Genomic DNA, 22,885 nt, shown 5'->3' with positions numbered 1-22,885 from the left:
TGGAAACAAATCACCTTTAAAAGACAGCTAAAACAAACATGAGAGCAAAGTTATAACTACAAAGAAAAGCTTGACTTCCCTGAGATTTTTCACTACTGAATTAATTGTTGTGCTTATAGATATCATTCATAACTGCATGGCTACACTGACATAGCCTTAATTCTTTTCTGACTATAAAATACATGTTATTACAAATTTAGAAAGGCTAAAAATGACTTATAATCCCCAGTGACTTTTTCTTCCTTTCTAATTAGGTAAGACTCTTCTTTTTATATTATATTATTTATTTAATAATGATTCATTTTTATATCATAGGAAAAAATGTTCACGAATACTGATCTCTATAAAAAATGAAATGACAATTCACAAATACCATGTGCTCTAAGGAAAAGGAAAAAATGGCAACTTAAAATTACTATATTTTATTCATGTTTGATTTCTAATTCTTAAAATGATCCTTAGGAAATAATGATTTATTGAATAAATAGTTATCTGATCGATTGTAGTAGATTGAAAAAAATGGCCACAAATTCTGTGTAGCTCAATTCATCAAGAGGTGGACTCTATTTCCTCATCCCTTGAATCTAAACTGGCCTGTTCACTTGCTTGCACAAGCAGTGGTATTGTGCAAGTTTCAGAGCATAGGCCTCAAGTAGCCTTGCAGCCTCTATCTTTACCCTCTTGGTTCTGGGACCATGAAGCCATGAAGAAGCCTGGTAAGAAAGTATACAGGGAGTGGGAGGCCCAGCCTCCAACTTAGCCACCAGCTGAAAGCAGCTGCAGGACTGAGCTCAGGCAAGATAAGCAGAAGAATCACCCAGTAAATCCACAGAGAATAAATTTTAGTTTAAAGCAACTTAGTTTTGGGGTGGTTTGTTGCACAGCAATAAATAACTAGTAAATCTGGAAATGACAGTGCTTGATCCTCAAGCAGTCTTCCCTGATCTCTATACCTACTTCAGATTCCTTTTACACATGCCATCAGAGAGCCTGTCCCGTCTCTTTAGAGCACTTACTTCATTTGTAATTATTCAATCATGAAATAACTACTTGATTAATACCCATCTCTCTCACTAGGCTGTATGTTTACTGCATGTGAAACCATGTCTGTTTTGGCTCAGCGTTGTAACCACAGGTCCTAGTACAGAACTGAGTCACAGTAGACACAAACATCTGTTGATCTCTGAGCATCAACAGAGACTGAGAGTTTGTAAGCGAATTCATAAGCTAAATTAAGTTTAATCCTTGAACATCAAAACTTTAAAAATTTTACCCATTTACCAAGAATTCTTCTGAAAAGTATTCTATACTTCCCCTGCTTTATTTATTTGAGTAAAAAAATCATACTTTGCTATAATTTGAGTCTTTAAAAAGTTTTTTTTACATTTTTACTATAATTTACCATTATCCTTCCCTCCTTTGGTAACTTCCTGAGTAACTGTGCAGTTACTAAGAGTTTTAGGCAATAAGCCCAATTTGCTCTATTATAGGCATTGTTCTGGTATTAGAGACAAATGTAGAGTATTCAAATAAACTTGGCAGGTATCTACAAAGTGCTTACTATATACATAATGTTATGTGCTCTGACAGCAATATCTTTTTTTTTGGTATTATTAACTTTATTTAAGCTCAGGAAGAAAATCATAAAAGCAATAACTCAGTAGAATTGCCAATCAACCTGTCTCTCCTCAAACAGCAAATGGCCAGCTTACAAGCAATATCTTTTAAAAAATACAGATGTATAGCTGTCATAATTTAGCTTGAAATCTATTGGAAAACTAAAACATGGACATAATGATAACAGATGGTATGTGATCTTATTCCATACTGATCTGAATATATGATAACATTAAATGTTAAGAGTAGCTTAAGGTTCAAAGAAGGAAGAAAATGTAATATACTTCTAGATCAAACACATAAAATTTTATTTTTTTTTTAACATCTTTATTGGAGTATAATTGCTTTACAATGGTGTGTTAGTTTCTGTTGTATAACAAAGTGAATCAGCTATACGTATACATATATTCCCATATCTTCTCCTTCTTGCATCTCCCTCCCACCCTCCCTATCCCAACCCTCTAGGTGGACACAAAGCACCGAGCTGATCTCCCTGTGCTATGCGGCTGCTTCCCACTAGCTATTTTACATTTGGTAGTGTATATATGTCCATGCCACTCTCTCACTTTGTCCCAGCTTACCCTTCCCCCTCCTCGTGTCCTCAAGTCCATTCTCTATGTCTGCGTCTTTATTCCTGTTCTGCCTCTAGGTTCTTCAGAACCATTAAAATATTTTTCTTTTAGATTCCATATATAAAAACACATAAAATTCAATAGTTAACACATGGTTCAAATTTCAAAACTATATAAAAGGCATCACTAAGAAAAGTCACCCACTCCTTCCTGTCCCTGGCCACCTATTTTCCCTTGTCCCAATCAATATTATTTATTTTCTGTATTTTTCCAGAGTTATTTTATGTATATACAAACAAAAAAAGTAATTTTTCCCTTATTTTACTCAAATGGAGGCATTAATATGCACAGTACTCTCTACTTTACCTTTTATACTTAGCATATACCTTGAATATTTTTCTTATCACAATATAAAGAGCCTTATTATTGTTTTAATAGCTATGGAATAGCCCATAATATGGATATATCAGAAGTCAAACAACCAGTCCTCTACTTGTAGATGTTTCTTTCCAGTTTTTGTTATTACAGTGTTGTAATGAATGACCTTGTAGATAACATTTCACACAGATGTGAATATATCTATAGGATAAAATCCTAGAAATGAAATTGCTGGGTCAATACTACTTGTCTTATCCTGGGTTCTGCCTAATAACTGAGCCTGAGAAATAGGCTTGTACACAAGTGATCCCAAGATGACCCAAGAGTGAAACAAGGAAGGAGGGAAAGCCAGTGGAAGGGTATGTTTTCCAGCTCCTTGCTACTCAAAGTGTGATCCACAGCAACCATTACCTAGAGCTTGTTAGAAGTGTAGAATCTCAGGCTCCACCTCTGATTTACTGAATTAGAACCTACATTCAACCAAGATCCTGAAGTGTTTTTTGTTTTTGCCATACCACACGGCCTGCGGGATCTTAGTTCGCCAACCGGGGATTGAACCGTGTGCCCCCTGCAGTGGAAGCACTGAGTCCTAACCACTGGACCACCACCAGGGACTACCCAGTCCTGAAGTGTTGTGTATATACATTTAAGTTTGAGAAACAATGATATAGCATTTGCTATTGTAAACAACTGGGGATCAATCTTGTTGGGGGCCCTCTGAAGAGCCACAGAGAATACAATTTGAATTATTCACCCAAGGGATAGATCAGGGAAACATTTAATCACTGGTTAATCACTGACCAATCTCCCATTGGTCAAGGTTTGGCCCCTGGGATATTAATTCCCTTTCACTTCCAGGTTTGAAGAGCTGTAGGTACCCTGGGTAGAACAGCAGTGAAGCCTCAGGACAGAAAGTGAGAAATACGTGTGATGTGGCTGAGGGAAAGTGCTGTCAGATTACACCTGTGTGCAGCTGGATGCTGCAGCAATGGTTGGAGTACATACATGGGTCAAGAGGATATGAGGTGGGGCAGCAGGAGGATACAAAAGATTGCCAACGTATATTCAACGGAGCACTGTATTCCAAACTCTAGTTTTCTCCCCTAGCAACCTAGAGAAATATATTCAGTGGCTTACAATCAGCATTAGAAGACAAAACAAGAAAGAAAAAAGAAAGAGATAGAAAAGAGAAAAACAGAAAATATCAGAACATCATATGGAATATGGTAAGTATTCTTTTTTGAAACTTGTTTCAGTTCCACATGTGTGAGTTAACTGGGTTATAACATAAAAAGAACTTGTGGGCTTCCCTGGTGGTGCAGTGGTTGGGAGTCCGCCTGCCGGTGCAGGGGACGCGGGTTCGTGCCCTGGGGCGGCTGGGCCTGTGGGCCGCGGCCACTGGGCCTGCGCCTCCGGAGCCTGTGCTCCGCGGCGGGAGAGGCCACAGCGGTGAGAGTCCCGCGTACCGCAAAAAAAAAAAAAAAAAAAAAAAAGAACTTGCTCTGGGTCAATCAAAAAAGTTTGAAAAACACAGCAAAAGCTGTGCTAATTTATACCCTTCCCAGGAATGAATAGGAGTACTTATTCCCTACATCCTTGTTAAAATAGTACAAATTTCCTTTTTTTCCCCCATACTAAAAGGTAGAAAACAGTCTGACATGGTAATTTTAATGTCCATTTCTCTTAAATAAATGAAGTTGAAGATTTGTTCATCAAATTAAGAGGCATCTGTATTTTCTAAGTGAACTATCTAGTCTTATCCTACATTTAGCTATTTTTTAAAAATCAACTTGTAGGAACTCTCTATATTAGAAAAATTAGAATAAGAGTATGATATGAACTGTCATTTGTTTTTTGACTTTGCTTATGGTAATTTTTACTATATACAAATTTTGCATTTTTATGTAACTAAATTCTTTTATGGCTTCTAAATTTTGTATCCCCACTCCACTGATCAGGTTATGAACTAATTCTCCCAGGACTTAACTGTAGTGTTTTAGGTTTCATTTTCTTTACTTGTAAATCTTTTTTTTTTTTTTTTCGGTACGCGGGCCTCTCACTGTTGTGGCCTCTCCTGCTGTGGAGCACAGGGTCCGGACGCGCAGGCTCAGCGGCCATGGCTCACGGGCCCAGCCGCTCCACGGCACGTGGGATCCTCCCGGACCGGGCCACGAACCCGCGTCCCCTGCATTGGCAGGCGGACTCTCAACCACTGCCCCACCAGGGAAGCCCTACTTGTAAATCTTTGATCCATTTGGAATGTATACTGGCATACCAGGAAGTGATGTATAGATCCAACTTAATTTTTTTCCAGCAAGCTTCCTGTTGTTGTCCTAACACTATATACTGAATAAACACTATGACTCATACTATTTAATTCTTTTGATATTGTGTTAATTAAATAGGCCTTCAATTATCTTTTGGCCTTAGGACTAAAAGCCTGATATATATACAACTTTAGTTTTACCCTAGTGACTATCCCCCACGCCTATTTTTGTTTTAATTTTCCTATATTTAAAAACTACTCATAATTTGTTTTTAAAAAAAGGCTTAAATAAAACTTTTTTTTTAAACATCTTTATTGGAGTATAATTGCTTTACATTATTGTGTTAGTTTCTGCTGTATAACAAAGTGAATCAGCTATACGTATACCTATATCCCCATATCCCCTCCCTCTTGCATCTCCTTCCTACCTTCCTTATCCCATCCCTCTATGTGGTCACAAAGCACCTAGCTGATCTCCCTGTGCTATGCGGCTGCTTCCCACTAGCTATCAATTTTACACTTGGTAGTGTATATATGTCCATGCCACTCTCTCACTTCGTCCCAGCTTACCCTTCCCCCTCCCCGTGTCCTTAAGTCCATTCTCTACGTCTGAGTCTTTATTCCTGTCCTGCTCTTAGGTTCTTCAGAACCATTTCTTATTTTTAGATTCCATATATATGTGTTAGCATACGGTATTTGTTTTTCTCTTTCTGACTTATTTCATTCTGTATGACAGATTCTAGGTCCATCCATCTCACTACAAATAACTCAATTTCATTTCTTTTTATGGCTGAGTAATATTCCATTGTATATATGTGCCACATCTTCTTTACCCATTCATCTATTGATGGACACTTAGGTTGTTGCCATGTCCTGGCTATCGTAAATAGTGCTGCAGTGAACATTGTGGTACATGACTCTTTCTGAATTATGGTTTTCTCAGGGTATATGCCCAGTAGTGGGATTGCTGGGTCATATGGTAGTTCTATTTTTAGTTTTTAAAGGAACCTCCATACTATTCTCCATAGTGGCTGTATCAATTTACATTCCCACCAACAGTGTAGGAGGGTTCCCTTTTCTCCACACCCTCTTCAGCATTTGTTGTTTGTAGATTTTTTGATGGTGGCCATTCTGACCCGTGTGAGGCGATACCTCATTGTAGTTTTGATTTGCATTTCTCTAATGATTAGTGATGTTGAGCATCCTTTCATGTGTTTGTTGGCAATCTGTATATCTTATTTAGAGAAATGTCTATTTAGGTCTTCTGCCCATTTCTAGATTGGGTTGTTTGTTTTTTTGATATTGAGCTGCATGAACTGCTTGTATATTTTTGGAGATTAATCCTTTGTCAGTTGCTTCATTTGCAAATATTTTCTCCCATTCTGAGGGTTGTATTTTGGAAGTTTTAGCCACAGCAATCAGAGAAGAAAAAGAAATAAAATGAATCCAAATTGGAAAAGAAGTAAAACTGTCACTGTTTGCAGATGACATGATACTATACATAGAGAATCCTAAAGATGCTACCAGAAAACTACTAGAGCTAATCAATGAATTTGGTAAAGTAGTAGGATACAAAATTAATGCACAGAAATCTCTTGCATTCCTATACACTAATGATGAAAAATCTGAAAGAGAAATTAAGGAAACACTCCCATTTACCACTGCAACAAAAAGAATAAAATACCTAGGAATAAACCTACCTAAGGAGAAAAAACACCTGTATGCAGAAAACTATAAGACACTGATGAAACAAATTAAAGATGACACAAACAGATGGAGAGATATACCATGTTCTTGGATTGGAAGAATCAACATTGTGAAAATGACTATACTACCCAAGGCAATCTACAGATTCAATGCCATCCCTATCAAGCTACCAATGGCATTTTTCACAGAACTAGAATAAAAAAGTTCACAATTTGTATGGAAACACAAAAGACCCCGAATAGCCAAAGCAATCTTGAAAAAGAAAAATGGAGCTGGAGGAGCAGGCTCCCTGACTTCAGACTATACTACAAAGCTACAGTAATCAAGACAGTATGGTACTGGCACAAAAACAGAAATATAAATCAATGGAACAGGATAGAAAGCCCGGCAATAAACCCACACACATATGGTTACCTTATCTTTGATAAAGGAGGCAAGGATATACAATGGAGAAAAGACAGCCTCTTCAATAAATGGTTCTGGGAAAACTGGACAGCTACATATAAAAGGATGAAATTAGAACACTCCCTAATACCATACACAAAAATAAACTCAAAATGGATTAAAGACCTAAATGTAAGGCCAGACACTATAAAACTCTTAGAGGAAAACATAGGAAGAACAATCTATGACATAAATCACAGTAAGGTTCTTTTTGACCCACCTCCTAGAGAAATAGAAATAAAAACAAAAATAAACAAATGGGACCTAATGAAACTTAAATACTTTTGCACAGCAAAGGAAACCATAAACAAAACAAAACATTTTGAAACAGAAAAATTTAATCTTGTTTTGAAATAGTTCAATAATTAGAAGTCCTAACTTTTCTAACAACTTTCTCTCTTCTACTAACTCCTCTACCCTGCTCTCTCTTCCTCCCAAAAGCAACGGTTTGTACTTGGTAGGAGGGAGTAGCCTCTTCTTACTGAACTGCTGCATAGTGAGCAAGAAGGAGAAAAAGCTCAAAGTCCCTCATATTAAAATTTTAAAAAAAATTCTCCATATATAATCCAATGCAGCACTTTCTTATCTCCCTTTTTATATGACAGTGTTAGGCATATTATTGATAGAGTAAAGTGCCTGCCATGAAACATGTAGTTTAACTGAATTAGAGCCAAAGAAGACTTAAGAAGATTGCTCAATCTTTCTTTCATTTGTTTTGGATAACATATTTCATAATTTAATTTAAAATTTTTTTAATATTCTATTTTTATTAATAAAGCAAAATATATTTTATTTCTATAGTAAAATATGAAAAATATATTAAATTAAGGTTTCCTAAAATTTGAATATCCACAAAGAAAGACAAAATTTCGAATTTTCATTATAATCACCACAATGCCAAAAGCCTTGTAAGTTTGGTTGTTCTGATGTTCATCTTTATATCTGTCTTGAAAGGAAAAACCAAGCATTCACAAAGCTTACAAGGAACTGATTAGAGCTATAAAATCAAAATAAAATATTGTAGGAGAGGGAGAGGCATAGTATGAAGAGCTTATTCCTCAGTTATACTCACTTACCACTTGTTAAAAAAAAATCAAACTTCTTGAGACAATCAGTTAAGATCCCTCCCAATCTGGCCTTAGCCTCTCCCCAAACTTATCTTCTCTCATTATTCCAGTTACAAGAGAATATTGGCACTGCCCAGACTCCAGGTCCCTGGTCACATTTAAAAGTCACTTTTTTATTTTGAAATTGTCCTCTATTTTCAGGTTCATCTCACATCACTTCTCTTATCCTTCCAATCAGAATCAATTGTTTTAACTTCTGTGATTCCACGTATAAACCTGAATTATAAATTATACTTATTCACTCCTTTATTTACCTGTCAATATATACTGAGTGCCTAATGTCTGCTAGGCCCTGCCCTAAGGCTGGTGCTGCAAAGGTAAATTAGACTGACATGGAACTTAATGCTAGTATTCATCATAGTCTAACTTGTATTTTGCATAGTTGTTTAAGTGCCGATCCTTCCATCAGTTTGCGAGTTCCTTGAAGTCAAGGCCCATACTTCCTAAAAATAATCTTTGCCCATGCTGAGCATCTATTATATGACCTTTAGAATGGCAGCAATTGCTTTTAAGACCTGGTTTTATAATTTACTGACAAAGTGAACTTGAATAAAGCATTTACCTCTCTGATTCTTTTTTCTTATATATAAAGTGGAAATAAGAGTACCTATGTTATACGTAATTTCAAAATATAAAAAGTATATTTTGAACCATAAAGGTCTTTTAAAAATCCACTAGATAATAATTCACTTCTATTGAACTGAATTATAGCTGGGCCATTTGCTTGCCTCATGAACAGAGTAACCATTCAATGACCAAAGAAACGAATGCAAAATAGTAAGCAACAAACCAACGAAGTCCTTCATTAGCATAAACACAGATTTAGATTTATTTTTTGCAGTGGTATATCACCAGCTGATGGCCTAAACTTATTTTCCCAGTTAGATTTAGATATTATTTTCTATGAAACCCAGTCTAAAATACTATTCATGGTTCAATCAGAGAAACGGGACCGCTAGGAGGTATTTATATACGTAAAGGAGTCTGTTAAAGGGATTTCACCTTATGCAATTATGGGAGCTGGTTAAGCACTCTTTGTATGTGATGATGTATTGTAGTATGAAGTCCACAGGGAAAGCAGTTGAGAGAGGATGATAGATGTAAAGTGTGAGGGGTAAGGACAAGCTGACACCCAAGAGCACAAGCTATAACCCACAAGGATGGGCTCATTTTAGGTCTCACTGCCTCCAACATGGATGAAATGAGTGCCCTTCAGGAGATGCTAGCACTCACCATCATGGAGCTAAACACATCCCTGGCCCAGGGGTAAGAGAAACCAAAGAGGATACAGGCAAGGTGAAGCAGTGCAAAGAAGGAAATTCTGGGAAGCATAGTTCATCCTAATCAAGCTAACACATTGCAGAGACACTACAGTCCAACCCTTGTCAACTTGGCATGCATACACATTTCTTTAAATCATAGTTAATTCCTATGGAGACAAAGTAAAGTCATGCTAATGCCTAACATATACAGCCATCCCCTATAAAACAAACATGCTAACCCTCTCCCTAAAATAGGATACAAAGTCTCTCTTCAAACTGATTCAAACTACCCCTTGGCATCCTGTAACTTAAATACAGAGGGTATAGTTAACGTGTCTTATACTAAATGGTAGGGGAATGAGACAGTGGGGAAAAAAAATAATTGGTTAATATACACATAAACATTCATATAAAAAGGGGAAATGAATATGTTTACCTCATAACTACTACAGTGCTAATTTCTATAACTGGTCACGTGGTCATACCTAGTATTTATAACTACCTTTTCCTGCAACCATTCCATGTTCCCTTTGTCCTCAGCAAGTACCTCTGCTGTTTATAGTTCTTTATCTGGTAAGGTGGCCCAAACTTTCATTCCTGAAGAATCTGGGCCAGTATCAGTGCTGCTTAAATTGAGTTTTTCCACTGATTTTAACCATAGGACATGGGAGTACTGCATTTCAGATATACTACTCCTTCCCCACATTATATAGCACCAACCCAATTTCTCCTTATAGTTAGTGGGAAGCAGCTGCATAGCACAGGGAGATCAGCTTGGTGCTTTGTGACCACGTAGAGGGGTGGGATAGGGAGGGTGGGAGGGAGACGTAAAAGGGAGGAGATATGGGGATTATATATATACATATAGCTGATTCACTTTGTTGTACAGCAGAAACTAACATAGCATTGTAAAGCAATTATACTCCAATAAAGATGTTAAAAAAAATAGGCTCAATCTAATAATAATTCCCCTTCTCTGCCTGTTGATTTACAAAGTGGCCAGAAGGAGGTGGTCCCAACTTCCAGTTCAATGGAATCATTGTGTCCATAGGTGAAAACATTCTTCCCTTTGGAACTAAGACCTCTAGATCAGCAGATCCTAAAGTTATAGGGACAAGAAGCAAAAATTTTGCTAGTGGATCGGAGTAATTATACATGGAGCCACTCTCATTTCCACACCTTGATTTCTGTACCCATGAATCCTAGTTATGTTAAGAAATAGCACCACAAATCAAAAGCTGATTTAGAGCATATACAGCCTCCCGGAGGACACTGCCCCAATCCCACAAGTCACTGCCACGTGGCTGCACTGCAACCAAGTCTTCAAAAGGCCCTTCCTCCAGTCTATCAAGCCAGCTGCTTCAGGATGATAGGGAGCACAGTAGGACAGGTGAAATCAGTAAGCATGGGCCCAACTGCCATACTTCATTTACTATAAAGTGAGTTCTTTAGTCAGAAGTGATGCTGGGTGGAATACTATGGTGGTGAAAAAGGCAGTAAGTCCACGGATAGTGGTTTTACTAGAAACACTGGAAGTAAGGAAGGCAAATCCATATCCAGAGCAAATGTTTATTACACTGCGAACAAAGCACTGCCTTTTCCATGATGAAGTGGTGCAATGTAATTAACCTGCCAGCAGGTAGATGGCTGGTCCTCTTGGAGAATGGTGCCACTGTTTCAGTGTTGCACCCAAATCCGCCTTAATGAGTGGAGGTCCCTGCTACTGAGCCAATGCATAACCGACCCTGGCACCATGCCCCTTTTGTTCATAAGCCAACGTATACTTTCTAGTGATTGTGGTTCTCTGACTGAATTCTAATGCATTTGGTACAGAGGAACAGAGTCCTAAAGACAGATTCTCTGAATTGGTTCTGGGTTATCTGGAATTGGTCCTTTCATCTTGCTTTTATAATATAATTCTACATTTGTATTTAAAACACCAAAAGTACCTATGTAAAATTTAATAAACTTTTTGATGAGAAACACAAAGTATTCAGGTTATACTTACTAAAGACTGAATCAACATATTAAGACAACTTTTCTGAATTTCAGGAGGTACATTCGCAAAGCTTCTCTCAGACCAAAACCTTGCAAAATGCTTTACAATCCACCTGTTAAAAATCAAAGATACTCAAGTTAAAGAAATGAAAATATTTTTCATTATAATATTCAGTAACATTTTGGTTTTCAATAATATAAGTTTTATATATATTATGTTTTGACTAACCCTAACAGTTAATTTTGTGAGTGCTATAATGGACTTAACTAAGTTCCCTTTTCTGTAAACATTTATTTCAAATCCACTCTGGGTTATGTGCATGGATTTTAACATAAATAACCATGGTTCAGCTAAAATAACGTTGATTCCAAGCATCTTGAGTAATATCGACATCAATACTTCTCCTCAATTGTTGTAACTAGTTAAGCATTAAGCTATTTACATTGTGCCCAAGAAAATAGGCCAAGTCTAAAATTTCCCAGAAAATTAGGAGAATGGAAGAACAGAATCCCTAAATTAATAATATCAGCACTACTTCAGATCACTTACTTCATGCAGTCAGCAAAAAGACTTTCCACTCCAACTGAATGAGCAATAATCAGGCATTCTAATATAGATGCCAACCTTCTGGGAACAGGCTAAAATTGATAGAAAACACTACATTTATTCTTTTTCAACTTACAGAGGCTAAAAGTAATTGGTTCATAAAAATGATCTGATTTACGTACCTAAACTGCAGAATAAATATATGTAACTCAAAAGTCTTTTATTCTTTTAAAATCAGGTATCACTGATAAACTTTAGTTTTTATAGGATAGCATTTGAGTTCTTTTAGCTGCCAGAATGCACGGTTTATATTCTAATTTCTTTTAGCGTAAATATTTTCTAGAGTACAAGTGGTATAATAATTTCTAGCACATCACATTGCAACACAACCATATGGTCTAATCTGCTTCCTAAAGTATAAATATAACTTTAAGTACATGTGCAATGGGAGGTCCTACATTGACCTCAAACAAAATGACAGAATTTAATTAGATCGTTGATTATATAAACATATTTTTTAAAAGCACATATACAGAAGTAATGAACTAAAACAATAAATAAATAAAACGTAGATAGAAGTAGTGAAGAACTCACTGCTCTTGGTGTTAAGCCTCAATATGTGCTACGTATTACCCGTGCCATGTATTTTCAGTTTTTTAGACTATGTTCCTAAGCACATCTATTGCCCTATTAGGGCGAATAGAGTTCAGCTTCTCTTTGTACACATTCATTAGTTGTGATTTGCGTTTATGCACTTAATAAAGACCAGCAATCAACCAATATGTATATATAGTCTCTAAATATGTATCTGAAGATACCTTGCACTCAGAGAACAGCAAAAGTTTCTTCAGAAATGCCTCCAGCATAGTCCTTCAAATAAGGTCAGTGATTTCCAATTTTTTTTTTTTTTTTTTTTTTTTTGCGGTACGCGGGCCTCTCACTGTTGTGGCCTCTCCCATTGCGGAGCACAAGTTCCAGACGTGCAGGCTCAGCGGCCATGGCTCACGGGCCCAGCCACTCCGCGGCATGTGGGATCTTCCCGGACCGGGGCACGAACCCGTGTCCCCTGCATCGGCAGGTGGACTCTCAACCACTGCACCACCAGGGAAGCCCTCCAATTTTTTTTTATAGATTTTTTTTTCCATTTCATTATTTATTTATTTATTTTTGGCTGCATTGGGTCTTCGTTGCTGTGCGCGGGCTTTCTCTAGTTGTGGCAAGTGGGGCTACTCTTCATTGCGGTGCGTGGGCTTCTCATTACGGTGGCTTCTCTTGTTGTGGAGCACGGGCTCTAGGTGTGCAGGCTCAGTAGTTGTGGCTCACAGGCTCTAGAGCACAGGCTCAGTAGTTGTGGTGCACAGGCTTAGTTGCTCCACGGCACGTGGGATCTTCCTGGACCAGGGATCGAACCCATGTCCCCTGCATTGGCAGGCGAATTCTTAACCACTGCACCACCATGGAAGTCCCCCAACTTTTAAAATTACAAACTGCTATTAATTTGATTTCCTAATACCCTTCTCCTAAAGGTGTTACATACTACTTAGGAAATTAACTGTAAATACCTGTTTTTGCACATCAACAATTTAGTTATTCCCTTTGAGATAACTGAAGGTACTCTAAATTGTCCTAAAATCAGAAATGGCTATCACTATATAAATTATACAATAATTCTACTAAGTTAAATAATTTGGTTTTCTGACACACTTCAGGTAAGATAAAAATAGTATGAGGGAAGAGACTACTGGTATAGACATAATTGACAACCTAAAAGCATCCAGAAGCATAAAAAATTATAAAAGTAAGCACAAGAGTTAAGAAGTCTAGCAATCTAATTTTATTTAGGAATAACCAGCCCTCCACAACACAAAATCCACTACTTGATGTATAACTTAAGAATAATTTCCATACAAAATATTAAAATGCAAAATAATTTGCTGCTTAAAGTCAAAGGCTAGCAAACCAGCTTGTGGGCCAAACCTAGTCCACCACTGTTTTTGTGAATAAAGTTTTATTGGAACACTGCCATGCTGTTCCATTTACATATTGTCCATAGCTGTTTTTGGTCTATAACAGCAAAGCTGAGTAGTTGTGATGGAGACTGTATGGCCCACAAAGCCTAGAACATTAACTATCTAGCCTTTTATAGAAAAAGTTTACTGACCCCTGGCTTAAAGGGATAACTAGCTTTCTAAGAATTTTATTTATATGGAAATGCTGATTTCCTAAGTGTTTTTGTAATAGGATGACTTGATCTTTAGTCATCTTCAAAACCTGCTTGTAAAATCTGGGATGACATATATTTAAATTATAACCTAAGATATATTTTTAAATCAGTGGCAAAAAACATAATGTAAAACCCACTATAATCCTATAAATGAAGTTCTAAAATTTACTTTTAAAAGAGACAAGATTGTAAAGTTAATGAAATGACTGAAGCTAGCTTGCCAAGAGTTCTGGGGCCCGTTAACCACCATATTATATCACATCATATATTACTGTGGCATGTGCTATTATAGATTTACTATATTTAAGTCACTGCCAAGAAACTGCATAATTGAGATCTAGAAGTTAAAAATTATACATTCAAATATATATTTATCAAAATATATATTGTTAAAATATGTAAAGCAAACAATTTAAAGATCAGGTCAATAAAAACAAAAACTGCTCTCAAATATCTGTTAGCACAGTAGTACAGACTTCATTAAAATAAAGTAAAATAATTTTCAACAAAATGCCCTATTGATAATTTAAAAGCATTTCATCTTCTGTTGTTTAAATGACAACAAATATGCCTTTTGTATTTTTAACATTAAGTGAAGTATTGAAAGTAAAATATAAGAAGCTGCATGTAACCTGTGTATACTCATGAACATACTAAAAAGTAGAGGCAATGGTCCAAAGACAATACATAAAAGAGATTATTTTTTAAATGTTTCATGCAATTGGTTTATTGACGAGTCTCAGTTTAAAGGAGATACTAACAAAACTTTCTTTCCCCAATTCGTGCTATCAACCATGCTGTGTCAAATTCCCTCTTTTCCCATACTTTAATGATCATAGGCAAATTCCAGTACCTTCTGGTTACTTTTGGTATTGAAATTTGGTATAGTACTATTTAAACACCTATCTCATACTTGATTTAAATCTTTCACTCCCCATCACTGACTACACTTTTAGTTGGGGAGATCTGGAATGGAGAGTAGAACATGGTCTCTTGCTCCTCCATTTTGTGGGTCTAACTCCTGTGGAAGAGGGTTATGGATGGCTATGGTCACCTTATGTAACTAACCAGTGACCAACATGGTAATAGGAAGATGTCCTTGACTACTCTAATCCAAATGTTGGTGGCCTTTGCTAATGTGGTGGCTTGTTAAGAGACAGACTGAATTTCACCCTAACCTCTCAGTGGTAAAGGTTCTTCTAGGGTTCATGATGTTTGATGCCTCCTTACATGGGACACTGTCATTTGACCCTGTATCAGTCTCTTCTAATCTTCATTGAACCACTAAGGTCCCTTTCCTTCCCTGCATACCATGCATAATTGGGGTGTGGAATGGACTCTCCATTATTTTTTTCTATCTATGACAATAACTATTGCCTCTAGTCACCAGGCTAGTACTGGCTTCTCTAGCAAGCCTCCTCCTTCCTTAAGAAATCTCCATATTCAAGTATATTCTCACTGGTTCCTGAGACATATTCCAGGCTCTTCCAAGAAATCTCTTAGTACTTTCTTTTCTTCTTTGATGGAAGTTCCAGAGTGGATTGGTTATACAGATATGATAGATGTCCATCTCGGGTCTGAGAAGACATTATCTCCTCACTGCAGATACCCCTATCTTTAATCTTTATTTGGAATAGGCTCTTAACTTTCTCTTGGCTGGGAAGATGGGGGAAGATGAAAGAGAAGGAAAAGTCTTTCACCAGGATTCTTCACTTTCTGCAATGCTGAGGACACCACAGACTGTGCTCCTTCTTCTAGCTCCCTTACTTATAGAGGCTGGAATGAATGGTTGATTAAAGGTAGCTAAGGAGTTTAACTGTTTCTCAGTGAACCTTGAAGGGTTGGTAGGGGTGGTAGACCCAGTTCATGACTCTGTTTTAGCACATGGGGTGATTCCTCAGCTACAACTTATAGACAGATAGGAAAAGTCCATTCCAACACAAAAATCTAAATTTAAATGTGATTAAAATTATTAAAATTACATAATTACAATGCATATTGTTGGCTCAAGTAGCCAATAAGAGGGAACTATTGATGTAAAAAATTCTTTTAAGGGCTTCCCTGGTGGCGCAGTGGTTTAGAGTCTGCCTGCCGATGCAGGGGCCGGTGTGGGAAGATCCCACATGCCGCGGAGCAGCTAGGCCCGTGAGCCATGGCCGCTGAGCCTGCACGTCTGGAGTCTGTGCTCCGCAACGGGAGAAGCCACAACAGTGAGAGGCCCGCGTACAGCAAAAAAAAAAAAAAAAAAAAAAAAAAATTCTTTTAAGATTTGTTTTTTGTTGATTATAAAAGTAATACATGACCATGGTAGAAAATTTAGAAAATGTAGAAAAGCATAAATAAGAAAATAAAAGATAGCAGAGAAAATTAGAACAATGGTGAATCTAAGAATAATGTACAAAATGGCTTTGAAATGCATAGTATAGCATCTCTCTTTAGACAATAAATTTACATTTGCATAAACTAAAATTAAAAAGTCAGTATTCATATAGCACCTGGGGGAGAGAAGTAGAAGAGAACTATATCATACCCCAAGTACATGCTATAAAGAGAAGTGGTAGGAAGGAGGAATGTCCTTTCAGGGAAAAGAACCAATGAAGCACTGTGTAGACCTTTGATAAACGGAGAAAGTAGTTCCCAAATTCCTTTCTCTTAGTTCCAAACCCTAACTGTGAGTCCCAACCATACACTCCACCTTTGAATTATATAGAATATTTCCATATCATTTCAGTAAACCCCCACCTCAACTTTATCTTACTTAAAATGATCTGAATTAATTTCTGTTTTCTGCAAGCACATCCTAGGAGTTATTTCTCAGTTAGGGTTCTCATTAGTTAAAATGACAATGCTAACAGAGTTAAGAAGCTAGTAGGGGGCTTCCCTGGTGGCGCAGTGGTTGAGAGTCCACCTGCCGATGCAAGGGACACGGTTCGTGCCCCGGTCCGGGAAGATCCCACGTGCCGCGGAGCGGCTGGGCCCGTGAGCCATGGCCGCTGAGCCTGCGCATCCAGAGCCTGTGCTCCGCAACGGGAGAGGCCGTAACAGTGAGAGGCCCGCGTACAGCAAAGCTAGTAGGTAATAATGGTTGACTTTAAGCACTAGATAAAAGATTTCTAAGACTCAGTAATTACCTTCTGAAAGAAATTACAGTAATCTCTTCTTAAAATATAGATGGCTACTTCTTTTAATCCTTCTAGTCCATACATATCAGCCATATTGAGTATGTGCCTAAAGTAAAAATAGATGCACTGTCAATTCTTCAATTTAAAAACCAAGGCATAATACACAATAATTTTTTGATAATATATAGTTTAGAAAAAAGAATAATCTTAATTATTTTAATTCTAACTTTATACCCTACATAATAGATAGTTTATAGATTATAAAAAGGACATAGGTCAAAAGTTGAAAGCCCTGTAACTTGATTTGATTTGTGGGGAATAACACGAAGTAAATTTGGAGATGTTTCAATCAAACTCCCCTCATATTCTCAGTCGTATGCAACAAAGCCCAGGAAACTGCTTCAAAGGCTGTAAAAGTTACAACTCTTCACAACAAATACGAATAATAAAAATTTAGGGGGAGGGCAACTAATTGATGCTTATCATATTGAAAATGCCTACAAATGACCATAAGATTGGAGATGGCATCCAATGATTCAGAGGGTTTCTGTTGCTTCTTTCAACTGGCAAGTATTTCTGAGTACCCACACATACTTTAGGTACTTAGGAAACCTACAAGCCTTGATACCATGATAAAATTTCTTATAGGTTTCCAGGGGCAAAACTTCAGTACTTAATCCCTTTGACTCATGATACCTTCTCCCCCAAATCATATTTATTCAGTTTATAACTAAAGGAACTAATGAATATTTAAAAGTAAACGAGCAGCCTTCATTTGTCTGATGTTAGAATAGCAATAAAAGGAGAGAACATTCAGAAAATTAGAAGAGCAAGATAGATTTCACTCTCCAGTAGGATTTCAGCAGCTTAGACGGCATTTCACCACAGAGTACTAAAGAATCATACGACTTTTTTTTTTTTTTCTTTTCTTTTTTTGGCCACATCACCCGGCATGCAGGATCTTAGCTCCCTGACCAGGGATCGGACCCGCTCCCCCTGCAGTGGAAGCGTGGAACCTTAACCACTGGACTGCCAGGGAATTCCCGTTAATCTTTAGGATGCCTAAATTCTCAGATTAATTTTAGGGTTTTTTTCCTTTTCTTTTGACATCCTAAAATTAAAAAATAAAGTAGTAAAAACAATTATTCCAAATTTGATAAAAGTTCAGTTAATTTTATAAAAACCTGTCATCTATTTTCCAAAACAAATATTAAGTTTTTCTAACATAATTTAAGTGTAATAGACTTTTCTTAATCTTATTACTGTGAGTTGCTAGATCATCTTTTCTTCTAAATAAGGTGACTTACTATTTTTAGATATTCCCAAAATACACACAAGATAGGCAAAATAGACAATAAAATTGAAGCTTCTACTTCATTGACACTTTTAAACAAAGCTCAACAAAGCAGAAGCCACAAAATATTAATACTTTTATATTTAAAATCATTAAAAAATCATACATACCCAACATTAGCTTTGTCTGGAAAGTCCAAAGTTCCTCCATATATAAAATGTATCAAAACATTCATTTCTACATGGCTTATCCTGAAAAATAAAAGAAAACTATACTCAAATCCAGAATTAAGATTTAACTGATAGCAATGATACATTCTATTTTCCCATAAACTTTTAACCAAGATAAAGTTCTAATCTCATTTTTATCTGAAGAATATATCCTTCGAATAACATCCATGAGGTATGCCATTAATTTAAAAATGAAGCATAACTGGAGCTATGGGTTTTTATATGCTATAAAATGTTATTAGTATATTATAAAATACCTGATTATTTTGGGGGCATCTTCCATGATAGACAAAGTTAGAAAGGGCTTTAGAGGTCATAGTTCAACCTCTGGCTCATTAAGAAATCCTTCTCAGCATCTTTGACAAATGGCCTCTGGTCTTGCTTAAAGCCTGGGATGGACAACTCTACTCACTAGAAAGAGTCTTGTTATGCTGTATAGATTTCTTAATTTGTAATACCTATCCAGTGGCTCTAGCTCTGCCAACATCCTCATTTTACAGATTTAAAAGTAAAGACGTGACTTAAGAAGTAGTCTGAAGTGATAATCTTTATGTCCCACTGACTACTAGATCTCAAACTCTAAATTCATGACTTCCTCTCCCAACACCCCAAATTCGGTCTTCTTTCTGTTTTTCTTATTTCGTTCATAGCACTGTTACAGGACTTCTTGCATCTTGTCCCACCCTCTATTCCTCTGTATCAAGGGAGGTTAATTATCTGGTTGGTAGACAACAACCACTGGCTGTTGATCAAGTGGAACTTGAGATGAGAGGTAATTTGATTCCTTTTCTCCTTTCTTCTCTGCTGAACCAGTGGTAAGAGGTGATGGGGAAGAAGTGCATCTGCTGTCCAGATTCAGACTTTCTCTCAGGTGGGCTGTCTTAGAGTAGACATAGCTAGCAAATCAACTTTGGCTCTTGCGTTAAAGCACATTTTACTGCTTTAACAGTTTTTATCAAAAATCAACGAAATGTTTTCTAACTTCGTCTGCTGAGTCTTTTGTCTCATTTTGAGCAGGAAGAAAGTATACTATTTATTGGGGCCCCCTCAAAATTCCAACAGATAGCAAAGATGGATAGCAGATGCCCCTCTTCCCCATCACCTCTTTTCACGGGTTCAGCAGAGAAGAAAGGAGAAAAGAAATCCAATTACCTCTCATCTAGAGTTAATCCTGACCAATGCCCAATGGTTGTTGGATAATTCACTTGCCTTGGTACCGAGGAATAGAAGGTGGGACAAGATGCAAGAAGTCCTGCAACAGTGCTATGAACAAAATAGGAATAACAAAAAGAAGACGGAACAATAACCTAAATGCCTAAGTCAGAGCTGGAGGTTCATCTTAATTCTCTCCCTCATTATATTCTGTCATTTTATACCTTCAAAATTTTCTTGAATTCAGCCTCTGCTGTCTAATTTCCCCTTTCATTGCCCTGGTTTAGCCTCTCAGTTTCTCTCCTCTCTACTATGATAATGTATCCTCTCGTGTGGGCTTCTTGCCTGAAATTATCTCCTTGCATCCCATTTCCCACATTGTTATTAGAGTGACTTTGCTAAAATGTAAATCTGATATAGCCCCTGACTTTAAAAACCCTTCAACAATTCTCCATAGCGCCTAGGAAAAAAGCCTACATTCTTTAGCTTGGTGTACAATGTTCTTTATCATCTGATCTCTAGTTCTCCCTCTCTAGCAGCTGTTCCAAGATAAGTAAACTGCCGTTTCTTATACCTGAACTACTTATAATTCTTTATATATCCATGCCTTAGCAGATACTGCTCACTCTGCTTAAAATTCTCTCCCTCTCTACTTATTTCATCTTTTAGACAGAAGACATGTGGCTCTTTACCTCTGATTGTTTCCTTAATGCTCCCAAGGGGGGGAAAAAAAGAAATCACTGAATGTTAAACATAAATAATAACTAACTTCAGTTGAGCATTTATTATGATTCAGTCATGAGCTAATAAGCATTTTGAATGCCATTAGCTCATTTAATCATCATAACAACTCAATGGTAGATATTGTTATTAGTCTCATCTTACAGATGAAACAACTGAAATTAAGTAACTTGTCCATGGGGGCAGGTGCTGGAAAAAAAAAGTAAATTGCCCAAGGTCAAATGACTAGTGATGCACTGGATCTTAAATCCAGGCAGATAGCACTGGAATTTTGGAATTTTCGAATTTAAATCCAGACTCCAAAGCCTGGGCTCTTAAGCAGTATAACACACACACACACACACACACACACACACACACACACACACACACACACCACTTCCCTTATCACATTTATCAAACTGACTTGTAATATCTTTGTTTACGTATTTGTTTCTCCTTCTAAACTGAGTTCTGTGAGGGCAGGATTTGTGTCTTATTTACCCTTGCATCTCTAGTAGCAGCAGAATGTCAGCATTGATTCAATATCCCCAGGTTGAGAAGAATTTCCTTTCCCCACATAATACTGGAGCTCCGCAGTGGAAGCAGGGTGGGCACAGTGCTGATAAGACCTTCACAGTTTGTTAAGCATGGTATCTAATGTCTGCTAAAGGAACAAAAGGAGGAAGGCAAGAAGAAAAGAAATGGAGTCCTCAGGGTAGGACTCAGAAAGGTGTCTGCTTTGATTTTATGGCCTTAAATAATATATGCTCAATAAATGTTTAATGAATATTTAATGAATGGCTTATTAGGGTAGTTATAAGCATCTCCCAAACCTTCAGAAGGAATACTGAGTTGAAAACATATAAATATTTTTCAATTTACTTAATAAATATTTACTGCCCCCTACTGGTTTCTGCTGATTCAAAATTCCACATCTTTAATACTTAGAAAGAAGTCAAATCTCTAAATATTCTCATTTATATACGTTGATACAACAAGATTTGATCTCAGAATGATTATGCCATATCATCTATAGTTTGTAGCCTAAAACAGTAGCATAATTATTAGATTCCATGCACTTTTCCTCAAAATTTCGAGAGCCATTCTTATCAGTATTAATGAGGACTGACCATTTCTGTTGAAAGAATAGTTTCTTCTAAGACTTGACATATTTAAGCAAAGGATAATAATGACTAAGTAAAAATAAAAGGAGTTTTATTAAAATAAATAGCAAAAGCTAGACATTTGAGCTTATGTATCAATATATATGATAGCTATAAAAACAGCAAGAAACTGTTTTCCTGCTGTCTTGACAGATGTTTTACTAAACTGCATTCTCATTATTGTAAGTCATCTGTATTTTTACTAAAAGTGTTTATAAAGACATGATCAACTGACCTGGAAAAAAAAAAACCCCAACAAATTACTGCAATAGCCCACAGTTTAAATGGAAAGATTTAAAGCACTATTCCCATTTAAATGTAATCAGAATAAAATCCTGTAGGAGATGAAAATATAACATAAACCCAGAGTTAGAAAAAAGAAAAGCCTATGAGAGGACAGAGCTCTAGGATCATATACAACATGTGCCCAGTCTAAAACCTCTGTGCTTTATATGTGCTTCCTAGAGTTTCAGGCTCCTATATATGTGGGCTAAGGTAATGTAGGGTCTCATTCACTCATTCATTTGTTCATATACAGTCAATATTTATTGAATGACAGGCCCTATTCTAGACCTTGAGGATACAAGAAGCTTATGTTCTAGAGAGAGAACATGGACAATAAATATGTCAACAAATATACAAAGAAGATAATTTTAATAGTGAAAAGTGAAGACAATACAACAGAATAACATAGAAGAGAATAACTAGAGAGTTAGGCTGTAGCTACTTTAGGTGGGGTAGTTTGGGAAAAGCCTATGGGCCAGATCATACAGGTTCTTATAGATTATGGTAAAGATTTGGGTTTAATTCTGATTGTGATGAGAAGGCACTGAAGAATTTTAGTCAGAAAAGAAATATTATCTGACTTATATTTGAAAAGATCATCCTGAAGGTTCACAGCAAGCCCAGGAATCTCCCAAGGGAGACAAGAAAATCCAAATTTATGCTCTAAAGTCTCAAGCCACCACTGAAAGACCTCTTTTTATATAAAATGGAAACATGTGGGGTTTCTTTACAGAACTATTGGCTGTGGTTCAATTTCCAGTATAGGATGTGGAA

At 36.8% G+C, this 22,885-nt stretch overlaps 1 protein-coding gene across 2 annotated transcripts in view; it reads right to left on the bottom strand.

The window, feature by feature from the left end:
• The window catches only part of BTBD8 (BTB domain containing 8), a 91,221-nt gene that overhangs the window by 16,865 nt on the left and 51,471 nt on the right, over positions 1-22,885 (bottom strand). For both annotated transcript variants that reach the window (XM_065887367.1, XM_065887377.1), the window contains 4 exons: positions 18,729-18,809; positions 17,274-17,370; positions 11,922-12,010; positions 11,382-11,484 (listed from right to left, as the gene is read on the bottom strand). In XM_065887367.1, coding sequence (XP_065743439.1) covers positions 11,382-11,484; positions 11,922-12,010; positions 17,274-17,370; positions 18,729-18,809 — 370 coding nt within the window. The remainder of the gene's footprint in view (positions 1-11,381; positions 11,485-11,921; positions 12,011-17,273; positions 17,371-18,728; positions 18,810-22,885) is intronic.

The sequence above is a fragment of the Phocoena phocoena genome, chromosome 1, assembly GCF_963924675.1.
Source record: "Phocoena phocoena chromosome 1, mPhoPho1.1, whole genome shotgun sequence".
Taxonomy (NCBI): Eukaryota; Metazoa; Chordata; class Mammalia; order Artiodactyla; family Phocoenidae; genus Phocoena; species Phocoena phocoena.
Note: the sequence above shows the minus strand (reverse complement) of the source record. Positions and strands in the feature narration are given on the sequence as shown.